Source organism: Microcaecilia unicolor, chromosome 1, assembly GCF_901765095.1.
Source record: "Microcaecilia unicolor chromosome 1, aMicUni1.1, whole genome shotgun sequence".
NCBI classification, from domain to species: Eukaryota; Metazoa; Chordata; class Amphibia; order Gymnophiona; family Siphonopidae; genus Microcaecilia; species Microcaecilia unicolor.
The window spans coordinates 209,062,744-209,088,674 of NC_044031.1; the positions used below are offsets into that span (position 1 = coordinate 209,062,744).

At 46.3% G+C, this 25,931-nt stretch overlaps 1 protein-coding gene across 1 annotated transcript in view; it reads right to left on the reverse strand.

Annotated features, from left to right (window-relative positions):
- SUGCT (succinyl-CoA:glutarate-CoA transferase) overlaps positions 1-25,931 on the reverse strand; it is a 1,092,618-nt gene that overhangs the window by 1,060,550 nt on the left and 6,137 nt on the right. Inside the window, exons 2-3 of the mRNA XM_030203879.1 lie at positions 12,483-12,534; positions 11,943-12,016 (exon numbers count right to left, since the gene is read on the reverse strand). Of these exons, the coding sequence (XP_030059739.1) occupies positions 11,943-12,016; positions 12,483-12,534 (126 nt within the window). The remainder of the gene's footprint in view (positions 1-11,942; positions 12,017-12,482; positions 12,535-25,931) is intronic.

Sequence of the window (25,931 nt, forward strand, 5' to 3'; positions counted from 1 at the left end):
GCCCATCTCACCCCTCTACCGTGACTGCCTTTTAATCTCTAGCCCCACGTGCTATCTGTGAGTGTCTGTGCTGCTGCAGTGTATACGAGTCTGGATGTTGGTAGTGAAGAGCACTCTGGGTGTGGGTGGCGGGAATTCTGACAATGAGCCACCAAAACCTGTGGGCTATGGAGGCCATGCTACACGAGGCACACTGGAAGAACAGGAAGGCTAATAGGCCACATTCTTGGTGCAGGACATACAGGCATAAGACACAGATGTACCCAGTGGTGTGCTGGTAAATGTTTAACAACAGGCTCTCTCCCCGGTCCACCTCTGCGCCCCACCCCCAAATTGCAGAGCTGGCTATAGCCAGGGAGAGAGCCTGGGGGGGGGGGGGGCAATGCATTACTCTTTCCAGGGAAATAAAATAATAAATGCTCCCTGGTTCCAATCTAATTCATGTTTAATGTGGGATAAAATGCTATAAATAAGTAAATAAATATAAACTTTTAACGTTGAACACCTGATTCTCATAACATGTTTTAGAAGCCCTTTACCAGGAAAAAAAAATCTCTGCAGTATACCCAAAATGACACAAACCAAATTAGCATACAGGCCAGGAATTAGGAAAACAGACAGTCTTGCCAACTCTGAAAAACAATGTGTTATCAAAATCTCAGAACCTAACAAACAGATCCCTATTCATACACTTGGCCTTGTAGTCACACGTGCAGAACAGAGATAGCCCCTATTCGAATTCTTCAAAAATTACCTGAAATCCTAAGAAGTTAGACTCTGCATGCAGCACAATACCAGAAAAACAGAAAGCAACACGTTGCTATACATTGCAAAATATGATAGCAGATGTAAATTCTCAAAGTGGACATATTCCAAACACTAAAATGAAAATTAAATGATTTTTTTCTACCTTTGTTGTCTGGTGACTTTGTTTTTCTGATCATGCTGGCCCAGTATCCGATTCCGCTGCTCTTTATCTGTCCTCTTAACTCTGTTTCCAGGGCTTCCTTTCCATTTACTTTCCTCCTGTCTTCTTCATTTCTTGCCCTCCATAAGTAAAAGCTGAGTCCTCCGCAGACTTGACTATCCAGTGGATCCAGCTTCTGCCTATTTTCTCCATCCATGTGCAGTTTTTCTCCTCTCTTCCTTTTCCCTCATCTCATCTCCTCCCTCTCTCTTACCTCTCCTCCATCCATGTCCAGCATTTCTTCTCTCTCCCTCCCCTCTCCTCCATCCAAGTCCAGCATTTTTCCTTTCTCCCCTCCATTCATGTTCATCTCACTTCCTCTCTCTTCCCTCCCCTCCATCCATGTCCAGCATTTCTTCTCTCTCTCCCTTCCCCTCCTTCCTGTCTTCCCTCCCCTCCATCCATGTCCAGAATTTCTCCTGCCCTCCCCTCCATCCATGTCCTGAAACTCTCCTCTCTCCCCTGCTCTCCCCTCCATCCATCCATGTCCAGCAACCCTCCTCTCTCCCCTGCTCTCCCCTCCATCCATCCATGTCCAGCAACCCTCCTCTCTCCCCTGCCCTCCCCTCCATCCACCCATGTCCAGCAACTCTCCTCTCCCCTGCCCTCCATCCATCTATCCATCCATATCCAGCAATTCTGCTCTCTTCCCTGCCCCCTCTATCCATCCATATCCAGCAATTCTCCTCTCTACCCTGCCCTCCCCTCCCCTCCATGTCAAGCAATTTCTCCTCTCTCCCTGGGCCCTGCCCTCCCATCCATGTTCATCAATGGCTTTGATGCTCCTCTCTCCCCTGCCCTCCCGCTCCCATGTCCACCTGTCCGCCCTCTTCTCCCCCCAACATCCCTCTTTTTGTTCCTCCCACCCTGCGTGGTTTAAATCTTTTATTTACCTCCGTCGCAGTGGCCACATCAGTGAAAGCCCTGCCCGTCTCTAGCCTTCCCTTTGTTTCCTATCAGTGTCCCGCCCTCGCGGAAAGAGGAAATGACATCAGAAGAAGACAGGACACAGACATGAACGAAGGGAGGACTAGAGATGGGCAGGGCTTTCACTGCAGCTGCTGCGATGGAGGTAAATCAAAGATTTAAACCCCCCCAGGGCGGCAGGAGGTGAGGTAAGCAGCATGGCTTGTGGCGCCCTCCTGCCACACTTACCTCGCTTACCGCCGGGTTGTACCGTCCCTGTGAACCAGCTCGCCTGCCAGAACAACCGGCTCGCAAGAGCTTTAAAAATTTAACAACCGGCTCTTGCAAGCCGGCTTCAGCACACCACTGGGTGTACCTCAAAAGTCATCTCTACACTAGCCTTTCTGGCCACTTACAGTTTCCAGACTTTCCTGTCAGCACCTGCAGGCCTCAGCCAGTCAATGCATCACACAGTTCCTCATGGCCCCTTTCAAACACACCGCTGACTATATTGCATGCCCCCCCCCCCCCGACCCAGCTGCAGAGACAACACACAATGACCCAATTCTATGAGGTTGCCCACTTCCCCTCTGTCCTCAATGTCACTGACTCTCTCCCAAAAGGGAGAGATCCCACCTACCACAACAGAAAGGCCGTCCACTCCCTCAATATGCAAGCAGTGTGCAATACGCAGGAGGAGATCACTGATGCCATCCCACATTTTCCTGGATCCTCCCATGACTAATACATGTTATGTTTCTGCTAGCAGGCTGGGGAGGGGTGGGAAGGTCTCTGCTAGAGTAGCTGGGAGGGACTTACCTGCCATTGGTCAGCTCGAGGTGCAGCTGACATTTGCAGTGCTGACGTCAGTATCCAGGGTCTATTTGTTACCTGCTAAGCCCAGTGCTTTAGCATTTGAGCTATGTGCTTGCCTTTAGCCTGTTATATATCTGTGTTTGAGAGCTTGTGCTGTGGAGGAGGGGTATTTTGTGTTGCCCTTTCTCTCTCTGTTCTGTGTTCTCTTGCTGTGTGTCTGTGCTGGGTTTAGTTTCTCTTCGTTTCCCTTCTCTGGTTGTTCCCTGGGAGGGAGCAGCTGAGTGTAGTTTTGGGTTTCTGAGCAGGGTTTGTCTTCCTGGGTATTTTTCTCTTCTTTTCCCTGCTGTGGCCCCTCCCCTTTTCCTGTAGCTGGTGTGTGTGTTAACCCTTTGGTCTCAGGTTCTAAGCAGCGTTGCCAGATGGGCGGTTTTCCCGCCCAATTGGGCGGTTTTCCGCAACCTGCCCCGGGAAACTTTTGCCCGCGGCGGGTTGGGTTTTTTTGGGCTGGTTTTGTTTTTTTTGTGCGGGTTTTGGGGCGGTTTTTCGGCCGGCGGGGGGTGGGGCTAATGGTGAGAGGCGGGGTTTGTGATATTTTGGGCAGGGTTTGCCGACATTTTGGGCGGGGCAATGACGGTGGGAGCGGGGCTGATGACGGCGGGGGTGATGAAGGAAGGGGCGAGGTTGATGACGGCGGGAGTGGGGGTGATGACGGAAGGGGCGGGGGTGATGACGTCGGGGGTGGGGTGTGTGCGGATTTTGAGTGGGTTTTGGGCTGTTTTGTGTGGGAATTTTTTTTTTATATGGCAACCCTGGTTCTGAGAGTGTTTGTGTGCTGTAGCCAGTAGCTTGCCTTTGGCTTGTATTTCTTGGTTTAGTTCTGGGTACTGTCTGCCCAGATCTGATTCTGAGTGGGGTGCAGCTTCTCCTAGTGCTGCTGCTGGCTCGGGAGTCCCTAAGCCCTGCCGGCTGACTGCAGGTAAGGGCTCAACTCTTACTGAATGTTAGCTAAGTGCAGGTGAAGACGGTTAGCTGCCCCAGTTTCTCTGTGCCTGCTGTTCCGTGGGGAGTGCCGGTTGCTGCCGGCTGGTTCCTGTATCCTCTACCTGTGAGAAAGCCTGTTCCTCTCCTTGAAGCTGGTGTCCTTGGTGAGTACACTGAAGGCGGGCTCTTGCTACTGTGGTTCAGTCTACCCTGGGCTCCCCTTGACTTCCTTACTGTTGGGGGAGGGGGTTCTGGGCTCAAGGGCTCACGAGCGGGGTTGGAGTACAGCGGACAGTTAACAATACATCTAAGCACACTGAGGGATACATGACCATTTTGAGAATGGAGAGATCACTGGTGACTGGTTCTCATAGGTAAGAAGCAAACATACTAAAACACAGACAGATACCACCACAACTACAAACATCCATGTCCCAGAGCTTAGCTCACAGCATCAATGTGAAGGCAGCTGGTTGCTTATGTGGAACAGTATCCCACTCACATCCTTGGTCTCCTTCTTACCCCATATCCATTCTTTCACTCTCCCTATCTCACACAACTGATCAGGGCTACCCCATCAACAGACCCCGTGATGAGGTAAAGGAGGACTACAATAGGCAAACTGCCTATCCAGGGCCATTATCAAATGTGTCTTTGGACTGTTGAAAACACAATTCATGTGCGTAGACAGACCCAACGGGAAGATGCTCTACAAACAAAAAGGTCTACCAGATGTTCATGGTCTGTTATGCCCTGCACAACCTTACGCTAGCTGCAGAGTACCACTCCTTGAGGAACTGGAACCACAGGATGGGGACACAGAAAAAGACAAACAGGCACCACCAGCACCGGAGCATGTGCAACCACACCAGCAAGGCAGTGCAGCAAGGAATGAACTCATACACTGCTCATTTCTTTGAAGGTATATTTGCCATATCATAACCATTGAAGCATGTGTACAATATCAGGCTCATTTTCGAAAAAGAAGGATGCCCATCTTTTGACACAAATCGGAAGATGGGCGTCCTTCTCACAGGGTCGCCCAAATCGGTATAATCGAAAGCCGATTTTGGGTGTCCCCAACTGCTTTCCGTCACAGGGATGACCAAAGTTCACAGGGGCATGTTGGAGGCATAGCGAAGGCGGGACTTGGGCGTGCCTAGCACATGGACATCCTCGACCCATAATAGAAAAAAAAGGGCATCCCTGACAAGCACTTGGACAACTTTACCTGGCCCTGTTTTTCTTATGACCAAGGCACAAAAAGGTGTCACAGATGACCACTGGAGAGAATTGGGGATCACTTCCCCTTACTCCCCCAGTGGTCACTAACCCCCCCCCCCCCCAACCTCAACAAATATCTTTAAAAATATTTTGTCCCAGCGTCAAATGTCATACTCAGGTCCATCACAGCAGTATACAGGTCCCTGGAGCAGTTTTAGTGGGCACAGTGCCCTTCAGGCAGGCGGACCCAGGCCCACCCCACCTACCTGTTACACTTGTGGTGGTAAACGTGAGCCCTCCTAAACCCACCAGAATCCCACTGTACCCACCTGTAAGGGCTATGGTGTATAGTTGTGGGTAGTGGGTTTTGGAGGGGGGAGGGTTGGGGGGCTCAGCACACATAGTAAGGGAGCTATGTACCTGGGAGCAATTTATGAAGTCCACTGCAGTGCCCCCTAGGGTGCCTGGTTGGTGTCCTGGCATGTCAAGGGGACCAGTGCACTACGAATGCTGACTCCTCCCACGACCAAAGGGCTTGCATTTGGTCATTTCTGAGATGGGTGTCCTTGGTTTCCATTATCGCCGAAAATCAGAAACGAACAAGTCTAGGGATGACCATCTCTAAGGATGACCTAAATTTCAAGATTTGGGCGTCCCCGACCGTATTATGGAAAAGAAAGATGGCCATCCATCTTGTTTCGATAATACGGGTTTCCCCGCCCCTCCACAGGATGTTTTGTGAGGACGTCCTCAGCAAAACTTGGGCATCCCTTTCAATTATGCCCCTCCACGTCATCCACATCACTCCAACAGTGCCCATTTTCCATCCCCATCTCCTAAGTGAAGACTCCCACCACCACCACCCATGTATGTCATCTATTATCACTTCACTATAAACTGCCTTCCCTCCACCCTCACAACGCTTTCCCCCTCACTCCAAGAGCCAGTCTCTTCCCTCTCCAACCCTATATAACCACTATCTCCCTCCCCCACCTTCCTCCCCCATATATACACTCTGGCTGCCAGGGGATTCTGAACTCCAGGAGGAGCTATCACTGCTTTCTGAACTGGATGAGGATTCCTTAGCATCCACTCCTGCCTGATGTGCTGCTGTAGCACATTCTGAGAAGACCTCTGGTGTTTGTGGGGCCTGACACTATGTCATCTGGTGGGTGGTGTGTCATGCCTGCCCCCTGGAACCGTTGGCATGGGCTTCAACCAGATGGCAGCCACAGGCCTCTTGCTGGAAGCTCTTGGTGCTTGCTGCTTCCCAGTCCCCACTGGTATGCATAGTGTAGGAGTCTCACTGGTAGATGGAATGGGCTGACTGTTGGATGTCTCTCCCAGGCCTGGGTCATATACTCCACCTTCTCACATAGGATTTCCATTCTGCAGGTCAATGACTGCATCACCCTCACCATTGCCTGGGTCACCTACATTTGTTCATCCACCCAGGACATCTGACACTCCATCTGCACATCCATCATTGCCAGAATCCATTCCTGTAATTCAAGCATATGGTCTCTCTGGGCCATTATGTTCCTCTTCTGAGCCAGAGATCACCAGTTCATGCCACTATCTAGATGGCCACTGTTGGGCTGCACCACCACCTTCAGTTGCTAGCTCTGCATCCTTGGCATGGTCCATGAAGTATGATGGTGCCGGCAATTCATTGTCTCCATAATAGTTGCTGTTTGCCATGGGTGGCTCAATGGTCTCCATTTGCCTTTCTTGCTGGCTGACCACCATCTATGCCCCACCTGCCTGCAGATTTATGACTGCTAAGTGGGCACACCTGGTTGTGAGATCCCCCCCCTCCCGCTCAGGATCCATATCTTGGCCTTCTGCTGTAGGTAAGAGGAGAGAAAAATGTATGAGAGTCACATTGGCTCTGGTTTGGAATTGCAACTTCAGACCCCAGATATGACCTGCTGGGACACAGATATCATCTCTTTCCCTAAATTTGTATATATCTGTTATGTCGTGCAAAGAAACATCCCTAACTGTGCACAATCCTCCTCCTCCTGCCATCACAGATGTACACTGGCACTCGGAGTATGACTAGACTAGGCTTGCCAGCAGCATGACTCTACCCAATGGCCATGTGATGGCATGAGAGCATGCAAGGTGTTGTTCAACCACAGCCTGTAGGACCTTACACTACCCATGCCCTGTCAAGGAACGGCTGAGTCCCACGTGGGGTCTTAGTGTGAGGGCAGTAACAGTAGTGCTCTTTGGTGACGGTGGCACCTATCCAGGTTAAATGACACGGGAACCCAACATCATTATCCCCCTCTCAAACAATAACAAAAATTCTGGTACCATATACATGTGCCCAATTGCCTTGGTACCATCTACATGACATATTGGCAGCTGCTGCCATAAGGATATGAAAAACATGGGTGGAAGGGCAGGAGTCTGGGTGTGTGTGAAGCTCTGTATGTTAGGTTAACACTTACCGCTATCCACTGACTGGCAAGATATGTCCAGATCCCCAATCTCACGCATTGTCTCCTTAGCTACAGTCTGGAGGACCTGCTCCTCAACAGTGCTCGATGTCTCTTGGCCAGGTTAGGAGCTGCCATCTGTTTTTTTCGTTTGGTATTCCTGCAGAGTTTCCCCTGCTTATGCTTCAAATCCTCCACATCTCTGCTGTTTTGAAAGCCACCATTCAGCTTGTGACAGATCCCAACACATGTTTTTTGCTTCCTGTAGGCACTGCAGCATTGCCTGCCACACCAAAAACGTCCTTTTGGCGTTTTAGAAACTCCCCAACAAGCATGGCCACTTCAGCTGAGGTAAAGTTACATTTTTGGTCATAACCTGTTATTTAGGAGCCATTCTGATGTTCTTTACAGCACAAGTAATAGAGATTGTAAAATGGCAACATGCATCAGAAAAACATGGAGGTGGGAGGGGTGAGCATGTTGATGAGCTACACTTTTGTTTCCAAAATCACCACCAGCTGGGAATGAGTACAGACGCAAATTGTGTGTGTGCCATTTTACAAACTGGCATATAAACATCCAAATAAGATACATGTAGTAACCATTAATTGCCCTATAGTTAGGTTAAGTTATTTATTCTTGCTGTACTGCCATTAACTGACTCATAAACCAAAGCAGTTTACAAAATCAAACAAAATCAAACAAAACTACAATAAATCACAGAAAAGGTAATCAATCAGTAATCAATCACACCAGGAAAGTTACTGAAAGTTAGATAAAACAATACTCTCAACCACTGTCAAGTCCCTAACTCCGACTGCTCAAAGGCTACATTTATTTATTTTCTTATATCCCGCTTCAATAAGGAATCTATTAAGAGATTCCTCTCTCGACACCACCCTTTCAACTTAGGTCCCTACCACCACTGTGTTTTCCCAATTAGCATTTTCAGTACTAATCTCATGATCTGGGGCTGCAGCCTGTGCACCTCTGATGGCTAGCCATTACCTAAAAATCTACTTTACATAGCTGACAAGGAGGAAATGGTTTCCTCTATAGCAGGGTCTGGCCAGAGATTTGGCAGTACTATAATGGGGAAGGGGCAGAAAGGGATACACATGTGTTTTAATATTTGTGCCACCGATAGGCTTCTCTGTCCCTTAGAATACGTATCAGGGAGTGAAGTGGACGATTTCTGGCAACACAGCTGATTTCAGTGCAACACAGCTTGCCAATGTGCACTATGGGATGATGCTTCCTGCCACAGAGGCATGCAGCCCATGACTGATACACTCGTGGCAACAAATGGAAGCTTTTGGGTGCCGCTAACAGACATACGACAGACATCCTCCAAGGCAATAACTGAGTGCCCCGAAGTGCATTATTAAAAACACACATGTAGGCACCCTTAACTCAATCACTGCACCTTTCGAAATAGTACATTTAGGATCTTGCAATATAACACAGTTCAGTGAGATGGGGAACCGAGTTATTTCTGAGTACTTTCTTCACAAACAAAAAATTTCATTTTGGACTAGTTACATGATTGTGCCCTAGGCGTTGCCAGAAAAAAACTATATAGGTGCCGCCTGAAGGAAAAAAAGACTGGATACGTGTGCAGAGTTCTATTGGCAATGAGTTCCAAAGAATAGAGCCAGCAATAAAAATGTGCATTCACATATCTCTGCCAAGTGATAGTATTTCACAAAAGGAGACATCATGTAAATGATTTCCTTCAAACCTTAAAGATCTTGGGGGGGGGGGGGGGGGGGGGGGGGAGGGGCAGCAATAAAATTTAGGGGCAGAGCAAATACTTAGAGGTCCTTCACTAGACAGAACTTTAAATACAAGCATTAAGGGGCAATTCCAAACTGGACACCACAATTAAGGTGCCTAGATACCATGCGCTACGTGCTAATTCTATAAAAGAATCTGTGCGCCAAGACTCCATTATAGAAAAGTAGTGTAAATCAGCATCAATGCACTTACATTTAGATGTGCCCACGTATGCTATGTCAACAGAAGGCATACATGTGCGTTTAGAAAGGAATTTAATGCTGCTTTTTGTCTTATTTTATGACAAACTTTTATGGTTATTTTCCATATTTTATTTATTTATGCTTATAAACCACATATCCATGAAGGCTCCATGCATTCAGCTTTGGAGGCTTTATCTCTCCAAGGACATAAAAAGACTTGAGGTAGTCCAGAGGAAGGCAACAAAAATGGTACAGGGTTTGTGTCATAAGAGATGCTACGGTCCACCTTGGGAGTCAGCACTCAAGAAAAAGATCTTGGTATCATTGTAGAGAACACACTGAAATCCTCTGCTCAGTGTGCGGCTGTGGCCAAAAAAGCAAACAGGATGCTAGGAATTATTAGGAAAGGGATGGTGAATAAGGCAAATACTATAATACCTTTGTATTGCTCCATGGTACGTCTGCACCTTGAGTATTGTGTTCAGTTCTAGTCCCCGTATCTCAAAAAAGATATAGCAGAATTAGAAAAGGTTCAAAGACAAGCAACTAAAATGATAAAGGGGATGGAACTCCTTCATATAAGGAAAGGCTAAAAAGGTTAGGGCTCGTCAGCCTGGAAAAGAGACGGATGAGGGGAGATATGATTGAAGTCTACAAAATCCTGAGTGGTGGAGAACAAATAGAAGTAAATCAATTTTTTACTCGTTCCAAAAGTACAAAGACGAGGGGACACTCCAGGAAGTTACATTGAAATACATTTTTACTCAAATAATAGTTAAAGAATAGTTAAGCTCTAGAACTCTTTACCGGAGGATAAGGTAACAGCGGTTAGTGTATCTGGGTTCAAAAAAGGTCTGGACAAATCCTTGGAGGAAAAGTCCATAGTCTGCTATTGAGATAGACATGGGAAGCAACTGCTTGCCCTGGGATTTGTTGTATGGAGTGTTGCTACGATTTGGGTTTCTGTTAGGTACTTGTGATCTGGCTTGGCCACTGTTTAGAAAACAGGATACTGGGCTAGATAGATCATTGGTCTCACCCAGTATGGCTACTCTTGTGTTTTATGTTCTTATGAGATGAGAAGACAGTGGAAGACCTGAACATGTATATGCTAGAGGAAAGGAGAGATAAGGGCAATATAATACAGACATTTAAGTATTTGAAAAGTATTACTATACAAACAAACCTCTTCCAGAGACGTGGAGTCAGTAGAACTAGAAGACATCAATGGAGGTTGCAGGGCAATAGACTGAGGGGTAACATCAGGAATTACTTTTTCACACAGAGGGTAGTGGATGCCTGAACACCATTCCAGGAGAGGTGGTGGAGTCAAGAACAATGAAGGAATTCAAAAATGCAAGGGATAATGCTTAAATAGAAAAAGGATGGAAACAAAACATGGCTGTTTAGGTATCATGTTGGACACGAGTAGTTGAGAACCAAGGCCAGTGTCAGATGGACTTCCATATTCTGTGTCCCGCAAATGGCAAAAGGAAAGTGTAGATTAGGGAAAACTAAGGCCAATGTTGGACAGACTTTTACAGTCTGTGTCCCAAAAATTGGAAAAAGAGAGATGATGAGCAAGTCTTCATACTGAATATCACTTTATTTCCAACATTTTTATTGATGACAAATATATGAACACTTGTCCAAAGTGTCAAAGCTTATACAAAAACAGTAATGGAAAATTCATTCATCAACTAATATTTCCTAGCTATTGCCTTCTCCCACACTCTCTACATATTGTACAGAAATATTATTTATTCAATATACAGATCACTTTGTTTTAACCCTTCCCAACAACACTGCCCCATAAACCCTACATAATAATACATAAAAACCTTTTATCACAAGACATCTGTAATCATTAAAAAAAAACTCCCACCCCCCACCAAACCCATTCAACCAAAGCCATTTTCAAAAACACTTATCATGGAAACAGAACAGAGGGCTCGTGTTCTTATAGCCCTCTTTGAGAAAACCAATATTTCCATTCCCTCCTCCCCCCTCAGAGCTCCATATTCCTTTCCTAACCCCAAACACATACCCCTCCTCCTTCCCAACCACCCACTTCCCACCATCCCTTAATATTCAAGAACCCAAGTCCATCCTTTTTCATATCAGTATTCAACCTATAAATGCCTAGGTAGTCCTGCAAAACATTCAGAATTTGGCTTCGACCCTTTAGGGAATAATACTTGTATATAGTCTTCCCAAATGTCCAAAAAATGTTTATGACGCTTACATAAGCCATCCACCCCTTGTATATCACTTATCATATGCTATGAGTGAGGGTGCTGTGCATCTGAAAGGGGAGAGGAAATGCTAGAAATATTATTATTGCCAACCAGTGTTTAAGCATGAATGACTATAACCTGCACAGAGTGCAGACTGGATGGATCATACAGGACTTTATCTGCCATCATTTACTGTGTTACAATAAATATTTCTTTACTGAAGATGTATTCTACTGCATATTAGTTACTTTTCATGTCTTGACACTTATTGCTGAGAATGTAGTTTATAGGTACTATTTTATTGTTGTCACCGCTTTCAGCATGTCAGTGATCATATAGTTCAGAAAACAAATTAAAATGTAGATTAAAAAAATACAAATCTTACCAGGTCTTTCCACTTTAATAACTTCTGCTCCTAGATCTCCTAAAATCATAGTGGCAAAAGGTCCTGCAAGTACCCTACAATGAAAAATTTTAACAGTGATTTTTTTGGGGGGGTTGGGGGGGAGGCAGGTTAATGAGATTAATGTGTGGCTGATATTCACTGGCCCAATATCTAATTAAAGATAACTGGTAAGTTGACTGAATATTTGTTTACATCAGCTTGCTGAATATACTCACCTAGCGGTAACCAGACAGATAACTTAAAAGAGAGCTATTTGTACAATACAATTTAAGCAGATGAATTTTACTTGGTCAGTGCTAAATATTGGAAGTATCTGGATATAAATAAAGGTTAACTCTACACTCTGCAAGCCTCTCTTTCTGCCCATTTTTAAATCAGTTACATTTTTGTCAACACAACTAAAAGCATATGTTTTACAAATTACAATTAAAAATAATGTACACATAATTTTCCTGAGTAACTCCTGAAGTTATAAGGACAAATCTTGGCTACCGACACTGAATAAAAACTAATACAAACCTTGTCAGGTCCAGGATTTTCACACCTTCCAGTGGTCTCACTATGCCAATGCCTGCCATAATACAGAAAGCGAAATTAAAATCCTGCCTCTGCAGAATAGACACTGTAAATTTATTTATATGAATCATTAAGGCCTCAAACATTTCAAGAAACACAACCTCATTCACTCACTTGTCGTCATATAGATTCTGTATTACATTCTTAAACTAAAGGCCCCGAATTATTCTATATAAAAGCCAATGTACAAGTTGCTTCATATTTATCAGACTAAATGCTACTGATGTAGCAGAAAGCCTTCTATTGGTCAGACATAAACCTGACACAGGAGAGTTCTGATTAGTCACAGCAGCTGTTGACTACCTTAAAACAGCTCTGTAGAGTTATTTTTTATACCTGAAATAATCTTTGAAGAGCAACTCTTTTCACCCTCTTAAAATCACACAGTGGCTCAGATGGAAAAACTGTGCACTTCAATGCCAAAGTCCCCAGGTTCAATTCCTGGGTTGAGACTTCCACACCCCAGGTCACCCAGGGCTAGGGTTACCATTTTGTGTCCTCTGAAAAAGAGGACACATGTCACGCCCCCTACCCCGCCCCGCCTCATGCCACGCCCCCTTCAGGTCGGGTTCCGCCACGCCCCCCCCCCCGTCACATAGTCCCCTCCCCCCCTCACTTACTATCTAGCCCTGGTGGTCTAGTAGCGTCTTCTCTTCGGGGCAGGAAAGAGCCCCCTCTTTCCTGCCCGGAGCGCTGCCTGCCCTTGCCTGCTGCATCCTCCTCGGTATGGCTGGGGATTCAAAATGGCCACCGAGAGTTGAAGCGGCCTCGCGAGAGTTCAAATCTCGGCGGCCATTTTGAATCCCCAGCCAGACCGAGAAGGATGATAGACAGGGGAGGCAGCGCTCCGGGCAGGAAAGAGGGGGCTCTTTCCTGCCCCGAAGACGTCACTAGACCACCAGGGAACATGGTAAGGAAGGGGAGGGGATGGGAGACCAGGTCACGACCCACGGCGCCGATCGCGCGCCCACCGCACGCACGCGCCTGCCCGCACCCGCGCCCACGTTTGTCCAGAAATCCGGACAAACGTGGGCGCGGGCAAAATCCGCCGGACGCCCCGGACATGCCCTCAAAAAGAGGACATGTCCGGGGAAATCCGGACGTATGGTAACCCTACCCAGGGCTGGGAATGCCAAGAAGACAATAAGGCCGATATTCAAAGCTATTTAAGCGAGCAGGAGCCTCTCTGGACAGTGACACTGAATATCCCCTCAGACCACTCAAACAAAAAGTGGGCAGGTCAGGGGTGGTGCTGGTGGTGGTGGCACTGGGGAGGAGCCCCAGGTTATGCAGGTGCCATTAATATTCAGTGGCGGCACCTGCATAGATAAGCGACTTCATTTAGGACACTTAAATAAGGCCACTTAGCTATGCGGGTGCCAGCTCTGAATTTATCAGGCCGGCACCCGCATAACATTATGTTGTTAAAAAAAAAAAACAAACAGACCCTGAGCCCCATCTCCCCCCACTCCCTCCCATGCTAATGTCCCCTTTCCCTCCTTCTTTCCCTCCCCCAGGTTGCATCAAGAACACCCCCCCCCCCATCGTGTAGGTAAGCCCCCGGGCTTACCTACATCCCTGGAGGTGCAGTGGGGTCGTTGGAGGTAAGAGCGCAGTCCCCTCACTCCTGCCCCTTGCGATGCATCTATAAAATGGCTGCCATGACCTCCCAAGGCAGCTCGCAGTACTTTATATAGTACCACAACCTGCTGCGTGAGGTCGCAGCGGCCATTTTACAGAGGCGCTACAAGGGGCAGGAGTGAAGGTGCTGCACCCCTGCCCCAAATGACCCTGCTAGACCACCAGGGATGTAGGTAAGCCCGTGTGGCAGCTCCCAGCACCCCTGCAGGTAAGAAGAATGCACCTGGGGGGGGGGGGGGCTTGGAGGTGATGTGCTGGGGGGGAGGACGCTGCACCCAGGTGGGTGCGCAGCGGCGATCCACCCTGGGTGGCAGCTGACCAAGGAACGCCACTGAAGAAAAGAACTACTTATAGGTGATTTCAATATGCTGGGTATTGATTGAAACATCCATGCTTCCTTAGACACCAACATTTCAAAATGATTAGGGTGCCAAACACAATACAAAATTACCCCTCCCTGGACACAATGAATGAACTTGCTCAGTATTAGAGGTGGTCAGCACCCACGGATCTGATTCCGATGCTTGCTGCAATGTCACCTAGAAATAAGGAAATCTTGAATTCTCAACAGGAAGAACTCTTCTGGCAATCCTGCTTGTCTGACATTGCTGCTTGGATGTCTCAACGCCATCTGAAGCTAAACATGACTAAAACTGAAGTTCTCATTTTTCCCCCTAAACCCACCTCCCCTCTTCCCCCATTCTCTATCTCTGTTAATGGCTCTCACATCCTCCCTGTCTCCTCGGCTCGTAACCTTGGAGTCATCTTTGATTCCTCTCTCTTCTTCTCTGTACATATTCAACAAATCGCTAAAACCTGTCGTTTCTTTATCTACAACATTAGCAAAATTCGCCCCTTCCTTTCTGAGTACGCTACCAGAACCCTTATCCAAACCCTTGTCACCTCTCGCTTGGATTATTGCAATTTACTTCTCACTGGTCTTCCTCTCAGCCATCTCTCTCCTCTCCAGTCTGTCCAAAATTCTGCAGCACGACTTATTTTCCACCAAAATCGTTTTACCCACACTAGCCCACTCCTCAAGTCACTTCACTGGCTCCCTGTCCGCTTCTGCATACAGTTCAAACTTCTCTTACTGACCTTTAAATACATCCATTCTGCAGCTCCCCATTACCTCTCCACTCTCATCTCTCCCTACATTCCTCCCCATGAACTCCGCTCACTGGACAAATCTCTCTTGTCATCCCCCTTCTCCTCTACTGCTAACTCCAGACTTCGTTCCTTTTCCCTCGCTGTGCCTGTACGTCTAGCTCCATCTCTACCTGTTTTCAAATGTATGCTAAAAACCCACCTTTTCACCACTGCTTTTGGCTCCTAGCCACTACTCAATTTGCCCTCCCCTTGTTCCTTCTCACCCAGTACTTCCCTTGTCCTTAATTGTCTTGTCTGTCTGTCTTATTTTTAAATTGTAAGCTCTTTTGAGCAGGGACTGTCTCTCTCTACGTTGGATGTTCAGCGCTGCGTGCATCTGGTAGCGCTATACAAATGTTAATAATAATAATAATAATAATTTGCAATAGAATCTACATCAGAAAAGGATTCTTCCCTTTGGCTCAAACTGCGTCCACAGCAAGCTGACCAGATAGCATCTGGTTAGTGTAGAGATAAAAGTTACAGATCCAGCCAGAACCAGTAGCTGCTTTCTCAAACAAGGTTAGAAGCTGTAATTATCAACTTGCACTTATCTGTAACCCTGGTGTACAGAGAGGCTCAGTACTTAGAAGGCACGAAGAGACAATCTCTCTCCAGAGCTATCAGTTGTGCATCTACTCTGGTCTTGCGACAAAGCTCTTCTCTCCTTTGTTCACAAAGTCTGGTACCAGACTTCTCTCTGCTGTACTCGGGTGACTGTTTTGGCCCAATCAGATCACGCTTTCCTCCTGTCCCGCAGATTAAATGCAGGCCTGGAGAATAATGGGGTCCATAGTTGGTTCAGACACACTCCTTGCAAGTGCTGGCACCTACTAAGGAAGCCCTCAAGCCTTATCTCATACTTGCGTCAGTGTAAATCTGACTTGTTACCAACTTCACACTCAAAGATGAAGTGCAGATGCTCTTTGGAATGCCAGCTTATCTTTGAGCTAGCAATCAGTGTAAAAATACAGGGAACCTTTAGGCAGTCATGACAATTTGGTCCTTGGCCTTGTAGAAGTGTGGTTCAGGCCTCAATTGCACAAAAGGTGATACACCAGGGGCACCCCTATACAATACTGCACCTGAGTCACATAGGGTCAATGGTGTCTCTAGACAGAAATATTTGGGGTGGCAACAGGGAGGAAAGCTAGGTATGGAGGGGAATTAAGAAAAAGCGATATTTCCACACAACATGCCCACCACCTCCCCACCCCTATTTTTAAATTTGTAAAAGAAGATTCGGGGCCTTCTACGCATAAAGAAATTCTTCCCATCCAGCCAGTTTGAGCTATCTGGTAAAAACACCATTATACCTGATAGCATCATTCAAAAATGTTTTCTGTGCAAGAGTGAAGTCTGAATTCTCTACAGGATTGGTCAGAATCTCTATATAAACCCTACAACAATGGAGCCATCCCCCTTATAACATGCCATACAAACAATTCAAATTGTGATTATCATCTCAGGAAAAGTGCATGGTCCTTCCAATGCCAGACACTTTGTTTAAAGCAGATGGAATTTTATTTGTGTGGTGACTCTACAAAATAAGGAGATCACTGGTCTTCAGTATTTAATAGGACCACCACACTTTGCAAAATAACACGAAACACTGCAAAAAGACATTTAAAACCTGTAGAAACTTACCAAACCATAACAGCCCTAATACACTCATGAAAAGCCAATGCTGTAAATATTACACTGGGTCCTAGAGCACTGGGAAACTAAGACACTCTGTATTACAGATTCCTACATAGACAGTACATCCTAAGAGAATCTTTCATCTCAGTCAAACAAGCAGAACATGGACAGACCCTCACCCGATACAATGTAGGGGAACACAAAAAAACATACAGACAAAAACTGAAATGGAGATCCCTCTCCCTTCCGAGAAAGCCAAACTCTATAAGCAGTTCAATACTAGTACTGTAAAAGAGAAACAAATGCATTTTCTCCTTTACTCCGAAAAAAAAAAATAGAAAAGATGTACATTTCCAAAAGCAAACACATCCCAATCCTTAAAAATTATTAAATATTGTTCTAGTCTACCTTTGTTGCCTGGACAATTTATTTTTTTCTAACTGGGCTGGTCCCAGTCTTTTTTTCTACTTTCATTGTGTCAGTTTTCTCCTAAATTCCTTTCCTTATTTGTCTTTCCATTTCTTCTCTCTCCTTGTCTTCTTCTTTTCTTTCTTTATATGTCTGCCACTGCTTTCTTTTTATATGATTTTTTTTTCTCTGCATTTATATCCACCCATTTGATTTCCCCCCAGTTTCCCTTTCTCTCACCCTCTTCTTAGTCTCCTTCTTTTCACCTCTTATCTGCTTACCAGCTTTTCTCATCTCCCTCTCATCCTCTCTCCAGTAATCTTGTTTCCTGTCTCTCCTTCCCCAGACTTCTATGCCCTCTACCCACTCCCTAATCCCTAATTTGATCCTATGTACTCATCCTCTCAGCCTTTACCTACCCTCCACATCCTCTCATCAGCCCCAGCTCCAGACCTCTTTCTCCTTCCTTCTCTTGCCTCCAGGCCATTCTTCTCTTAATCTTACCTCTACCCCATCTCCTACTGTATCTCTTTCACCATCTTTTTAACCTCATTTGTACCTTTACTCAAACCCCTTCAGTTCTCATATCCCCTTCCCAGTAGCCCCATCCCTTTTCAATGCTTCTCGTTCTCTCTCCAGCCTTCCAAGTCATTCACATAATATCTCAACCTTTCCCCATACTTCATCCCATTCTCTTACTCTCCATTTGACACCCTCATTTATTCTCCTAAGCCAATCAAAACACCCCTACTCAAACTTACCAACTGCAAGGTCTCCACAAATCAGACACAATAGAAGCAGGTAACCCATGGAGACGGAAGATTTCCTTGAGAAAATGGCATGCCAAAGTAGGAGCTGTCGGTAACCCAGGTAATGGAATGAAATGTGCCATCTTCGAGAATCGCTCAATGACCATTCAAATAGTTGAAAATCCATTAGACTCATGGAGGTCTGTTATGAAATCCATAGCTATGTGGGTCCAAGGTTTTTCAGGCACAGGGTAGGGTTGAAGAAGACCCCAAGGCAGAGAGTGAGAAGGCTTGTGGCGGGCACAGACAGGACAAGAACCCACAAAATCGGCCACATCCTTCTTTATGCTTGGTCACCAGTATGTCCGAGAAATGAGCTCCAGTATCTTCCAAATACCGGGATGTCCAGCCACCTTGAACTCACGTCCCCATGTCAGTACCATGTCCCACAGGCACTTGGAAACAACCATCTTGCCAGGCGGAATCAGTGTAGATGCTGCAGCAAAATGTTTAGCGGGATCTGTGACATGCTGGAACTCAGGAGTTTCTTCAGAATGTGGAACTGACCGAGAGAGAGCATCGGCCTGGTGGTTCTTCTCGGTTGGACGAAAGACAATCCGGAAATCAAAATGAGCAAAGAACAAGGACCATCGAGCCTGCCGGGGATTAAGCAGTCGAGCTTCCTGTAAATAAAGTAGATTCTTACAATTGGTGGTCATTGTGAAAGAATGTCTGGCTCCTTCAAGAAGATGACGCCACTCATCCAAAGCCCTCCTCCAAAGCCATCTTGATAACTAATAGTTTCTAGTTTCCTATGACATAGTTCTTCTCCACTAGGGAAAATTTCCTGAAGAAAGCACAAGGTAACATCTTGCCCACACTGTCAGCCTAAGAGAGAATAGCCTCGGCCCCGATGGAGGAAACATCTACCTCCACGTAGAAAGACTTCTCAGGATCAGGATGCCAGAGTATAGATGCTGAGGTAAAGGCATTCTTCAGATGCTCAAAGGCTTGAAGCACTTCCTGGGGCCACTCCTGGGTATTAGCCTCCCTGCAGGTAAGGGCGGTGAGCAGAGCTGCTACTGAGGAGTAATTATAAATAGGTGATAATAATTAGCAAAGCCTAAGAAACGCTGCAGTGCTTTACGCCATTGGAGACGAGGCCAGTCAAGGATAGTAGACAGCTTGGCCCTGATCCAAAATAATATAACCTAAGAAGGGGAGCTCCATCTGCTCAAAAGTAAACTTTTCCAGCTTCAGGTAAAAATGATTCTCATGATGTGGGCCAATGTCCTGGAGAATATCAGGATATCATCTATGTAAACTAGAACACAAGTCTGTAAGAGGTCTGGGAAGTTGTCATTTACAAAATTCTGGAAGACAGCTTGGGTGTTTGCCAGGCTAAATAGAATAACCAAGTATTCATAGTGGCCATCTCTCGTATTGAAAGCTATTTTCCATTCATCTCCCTCTTTAATAAGTATATGCCCCTCTCAAGTCCAACTTGGTAAAGACCCAGGTACCCTGAAAATGGTCAAAGAGCTCAGAAATTAGCAAGAGTGGGTAATGATATTAAGTCCCCGGTAGTCAATGCATGGGCAAAGGGTACCATCTTTTTTCCCCCAAGAAGAAAAATCCTGCTCCAGCCGGTGAGACAGAAGGGTGAATAAACTCTTTATGTAAATTCTCTGCAATTTATTTGACATAGCCTGAGTTTCTGGGACAGAAAGGGGATAAACCCTTCCTCAAGGTGGCATCTTGCCCAGGAGAAGATCAATAGGGCAACTGTACTCCCATGCAGAGAGCTTTTCAGCGTGTTTTTTGGAAAATACATCAGCATAGGCTGCGTATGCTGACAGGAGCATACTTAAGAACTTATGTCAGTCATGGTTAGAGTAACTGTGGGCTGTACAGTATCTAAGCAGAATTGATGAAAGGTAGCACTCCACATAGTCAGTTCCCCATTCTCTCAGTCCATACTAGGACTGTGTTTCTGCAGCCAGGGTAGACCCAAGACAATGACATTGACAGAGGTCTGAAGGACATAGAAAACGATGGCCTCTCTGTGAAGAGCCCCGATTCTTAAGTAGAGGGGCACAGTTTTGGATCTAAGTTGCCCCTGGATGTTCCCGTAGATGGAGGAAATCGGAATGGCCTTAGTTAATTCTCAAATGGGAATCTTAAAATGACGCACAAGAGCTTCATCAATAAAGTTCCCACAAACTCCTGAGTCAATAACGGCCTTGGTGCTCTTGACCTCCTGACCCAGGTCCAATGGTGCTGGGACCAGAAATTGAGTGAAGGAATCCTGGAGAGTGGACCTAGCGCTGTTTCCATGACCAGGACTAGCCCTGAAAGCTTCCCAACGTCTTGGGACATTTAAGGGCATAGTGACCCTTCTTTCCACAATATAAACACAGATTCAAGGTTAGGTGTCGACACCTCTCTTGCTCGGAAATAGGAGAGTGGTCCACTTGCATAGGTACTCCAAGAACAGAGCAACGTTCTCGGGCTCGCTCCTGAAATCGGATATCAATCCGACTGCAGAGACCAGTTCGGTTATCCAGAGAAGAGGGAAGATCTCACCCTACTAGTTCATCCTTGATTGGATGGAGCCAATCCATGCCAGAATACTGCTACCAAACTTTCATTGTGCCACTCTACTTCAGAAGCCAATGTGCGGAACTTAATTGTATAACTCCCCACTGTCTGAGTCCCCTGCCTGAGACGTAGGAGCTCTGAAGCTGTTGAAGAAGCCTTCCCGGGTTCAGCAAAGATCCAACAGAGACTGTTGATCACTGGGTCATTCCGCTCCCACAGTGGGGAAGCCCATGCAAGTATTTGGCCCATTAATAGATAATGTAAGCCACTCAATCCATCAAAAAGATTCTAGCCTGAAGTTCAAAGATGATATGACATTGATTAATGAACCCTCTATAAGTCTTGGGGTTGCCATCGGACCTAAATGGGGAAGCCAGACGGATACCAGAGGGGGCAGTGAATCCTACCAGATTGGCAGATTCTGGAATAGGAGCAGTGACCCTGTTGGAACTGTTGGTCCCTGTAGCCAGTCCATACAAGCAGATCGGTACTGGACAGAACTGGGCAATTGCTAGAGCTCCACAGCCAACTGTTGAAGCAGCTGCAAAGTAGGCAACGTTTCAGGAGGAGTGAGCCCTTGGACCATGGTGGAACAGTACTGCCTGCCTGCCTGCCTGCCCAGGGGACTGGCAGAGTGTAGCAAAAGGTGGACGAGTCTCTGCAGCAAGGATTGCTCCACTAGAGGTGCTGAGGGAAGCAGGAAGCTGTCCCAGAACTGGAAGCTGAAGCTGTGTTTGAAGCCAAAGCTGTGCTGGAGCTGGAACCTGGACTGAAAATCAGAGATGTGCTGGAGCTGGAACTAAGACTGGAAGCAGGAGCTGTGTTGGAAGCAGGAGTTATGCTGGAAGCTGAGGCTGTGCTGGAGCCAGGACTAGAAGCAGGAGCTGCGCTGGAGCTGGAACCAAGATTGGAAGCAGACGCTTTGCTGGAACCAGAACTGGAAGCAAGAGCTGTGCTAGAACTGGAACCAGGACTGGAAGCACCAGCTGTACTGGAAACTGGAACCAGAACTGGAAGCAGGAACTGTGCTGGAAGCTGGCACCAGGGCAGGAAGCAGGAGCTGTGCTGGAACTGGAACCAGGACTGGAAGCAAGAGCTGTGCTGGAACTGGAACCAGGATTGGAAGCAGGAACTGTGCTGGATGCTGGCACCAGGGCAGAAAACAGGAGCTGTGCTGGAAGCTGAAGCTGGAAGCTGGAACCAGGGTTGGAAGCTGAAGCTGAGCTGGAACCAGGAAGACCTGATACAAGGCAGAGAGCAGCGAGTTCAGATCCAGGGTGATGATGTCAGTGAGGGGTGGACCCGAACAGCATCAACCCAAATCAAACCTCCCCCAAATGAGCATGCACAGCTGTCAACAGGCCAGAGAAGGGAGCAGAGCGTAAGGCAGTGGGGCATGTCACATAGGACCCCGACTTGGAGGTAAAGGAGCGCGGGGGCAACTGTGACATTAATGAACACACATAAAACAGTGACTAACTTACAGTACAGCAGTAGACAATAACCTACTTTTCAAAAACTTCCGGATTTGAATTTGACTGAGTTTGAAACCAAATGTACTTATCAGAAGAGCAGATATCCCTCAATAACTGGCTTCTGAGATACATGTAAAAGTTTTTGCATGATATATGCTTAAAGTCGTGCTCACAAACAAAATTCCTCTGACAGATTCAATTAAAGTTGTGCTGCACAAACAAAATTCCTCTGACAGATTCAACCAGCAGGAAAACAGATGAGGTCAGTAATGCTTTTCGTTCTCTTTAGCACCCCCATGTGTCCACACTGACTAATAGGCCAGAGATGGTTCTCTTATTATGAGGGTAGGTGTGTTGGTCATAAACACATCAAAGAAAAAGAGGACATTTTCCTAAAAATTAAAAAACCTGAAGGACATATCTGAAGAAGTTCAAAAGGAGGACACGTCCTCTTAAAAGAGAATGTATGGTAACCTTAACCATCGGGGGGGGGGGGGGGGGGGGGGGGGGGAGAGACGATGGTTGAAGAGGGAAATATGCCAGTTGACAAAGAGGGGGAGAGATGTTGGACAATGAGTGAGGCACCATGTGCTACTGCTTTCCCCTGAACTATAAATATGATGAAACCGGGGTGGCAAAAACCATTTTTTTTTTGGAGTTGACCTTGCCACCCCATAATGACACCTATGCACAGGCCAAATAGCCAGCCCTTCACCAAATACAGAACAAGGAACCACAAATTAGAAATAGAAATATGCTGTCAACAAGTTTAATTGAAAACCCCAATAATGCAGATTTTGCATGTAGGGTGGCACTGGAGAAACAGAAATAGAAATGTGATCATCTTGTACTGTGCAAAACAAAGAAGCTGACATATTCCAGTTAATAAATTCAAAATAAAATACTTTTTCTACCTTTGCTCTCTGGACATTTTATTCTTCTAATTGTGTTGGTCCCAGGCCCTCTATTTTGCTTTTTCAGTGTTTAATACTTTCCTTGGTCTGCTGTGCATTTGCCATTTCTCCTCTCTCCTCCTATCTTTATCCATTCCTTCCTTACATCTGACATTTACTTTTTCCCTTTCAGCTCTTTCCTGCCTATCCACTGTTTGCCAAGCCCACATCCCCATGGCTTCTCTTATGTCCCGTCTTCCTCTCACCCAGGCCCTGATGATCAAAGTCACCATTAAATACCGTGTATGTTTATATCCACGGTTGAATTTACCGATTTAGAAACAAAAATCGATGCTCAAAGGAAATCACATGCAAATGAGACGCACGGAAATTCTGCAAGTGGATCAGTGGGGAACGCACCTAACATATGCACAGAACTATCTCTTGGTAAGCGTTGATGTTCTACGACAACCACATTGTAGGTATGCGTCCATCCAGTGACACCACATGAAGTTTCCTTTTTTTTCTCAGTTTCCTCAGTTTCATTGAAATGCCCAAACATAAAACATTACAGTAATCCAATTGGGCTAAAATAAAACTCTGGACCATGAAAATAGGATTGAACTGATTGTAATTGTCTTAATTAAAAGAAAACCTTCCTAAATGAACTATCAACAGACAAAGATGAGTCCAATACCATTCCTATTACCCTAGATGACCACTCAGCCTTCAAATTATCATTTTGTTCACCACAACTTTCTAACGCTATTGTTACCTGCGGGAAACACACACATATAATACACGTACATGGCACATTTCATCCACATGTGCAGATATTATTAAAAATGCTCCACAACAACTTTCTAACACTATTGTTGTATGCAGGACACACACACACACATATAATACACGTGCATGGCACATTTCACACACACGTGTTCCACTATCACTTTTCAACACTACTGTCACATGTGGGACACACGCACATGTAATACAAGTGCATGGCACATTTCACACACATATTTTCCACTACTACTTTTCAACACTACTGCTACATGTGGGACACATGCACATATAATACACACACTTTGTATAACACACACACACACATGGCACATTTCACACATATGCAGATACTATTAGCACATACAAGCAGACTGCTCCACTGAGAAGTCACCCTCTTTTTGAATGCTAAGCATTCCTTTCTGTGCATTGCTCAGAATGCTCATTTTAAGCTTTAACAGTTTTTACTCAGGATCAAAAAAGTAATACAACATACTGCTAAACAATAATACAATGCAAGATCTACAATAAAATGTATGAGATCAAGTAAACAATGAAATAAGAGTGAACAAAGCATCAGAAACATAAAAACAAAAGAACTGAGGATCCCAGTATTATGAACTACCTGCTACCACCTATCAGAATGCTCATTTTAATACTGATGAGCTTGTTGTAATACATTTGCATAGGATTATAGGTAGCTGTTACAGCGAACGGTAAAAGCAACACAGAACCCCTCTGTGCATTAGACACTGAATAAAGTGAAGCTAGACTGGCAACAACCAATGTAAATCAAATTTTGCAAGCACAGTAAGCTTTGAGCATCTCCTCACTCCCTTCCCCTCCCCATGTACCGCAATAGCACAGCACCTCTCCTCTCCAATGTGACAGGAGGAGTGACCACTTTTCACCCTCTATTTTCTCTAACTTGGTCTGAGCTATGCTCCTTTCCCTGGTAATTGCAGATTTCACTTGCTGCATGAAGGAGCACAGCAAGCAAAATCATAAGTAGTGCCACTTGCTGTTGCAATCTAGCAAAGAAGTACAGCTTGGTCAAATTAGGGAAAGATACCAGGGCTTTGTGCAGCACAGCACCTCCTGCTGCTTCTGCTTCCACGGAGTCAGTATCAGTAGGATGCACCACCAGCCCTGGGCATTGAAAGGGCCTGAGACAAAAGTTAAGGAGCATATGCCCCACCCAGACTCCCCCCTCCCCAATGGCTCCTTCCTATTAGCAGCTACAGGAGAAGTCCATAGTCTGCTACTGAGACAGACATGGGCAGGGCCGCCGAGAGGGGGGGGACAGGGGGGACAAAATTCCCCAGGCCCGGGCCTCCAGGGGGCCCCGGTGCCGGAGTCCCACCAGCCCTCCATCATCAGGACCTTGCACCTCCAGGGGCCCTGCCACATCGTTGCGACACTCAGCTTCATTCTTTCCAGCCGCCCTGCATTTAAAAAGTTGCAGCGGCGGTGAAAAAGCAGGCTCGCCTCTCCTTTAAGCCCTTCCCCTTCTCTCTCAGTGTGCACTGATGCAATTTCTGGTTTCCGTGAAGGCGGCACAGTGCACACTGAGAGAGAAGGGGAAGGGCTTAAAGGAGAGATGAGCCTGCTTTTTCGCCACTGCTGCAACTTTTTAAACGCAGGGCGGCTGGAAGGAAGGGAGGGCTGTGGTGGAAAACTGAGGGCACAGCTCAGGCTGGGAACTGAAACTCGGGGGGGGGGGGTGAAAAGGGGGGTAAGTTGGGGCCTGGGGCGAGTCACTGGACATGGAGGGAAGGGAGGGGAAGACAGGGAGCAAAGGAGAATCACTGAGGATAGATAGGTAGGGAGGGCAGGGGAGCGAGGAGAGTTGCTATGGATGGATGGAGGGGAGGGTAGGAGAAATGCTGGACATGGATGGAAGTGAGGGAAGACAGGAAGGAGATGCACATGGATGGAGGGGATAGAGGAGAGGGCAGGGGGCAGAGGAAAATCACTGGATGTGAATGAGAGGGGAGGACAGGGGGCAAAGGAGAATCACTGGACATAGATGGGAGGAGAGGGCAGAGGAGA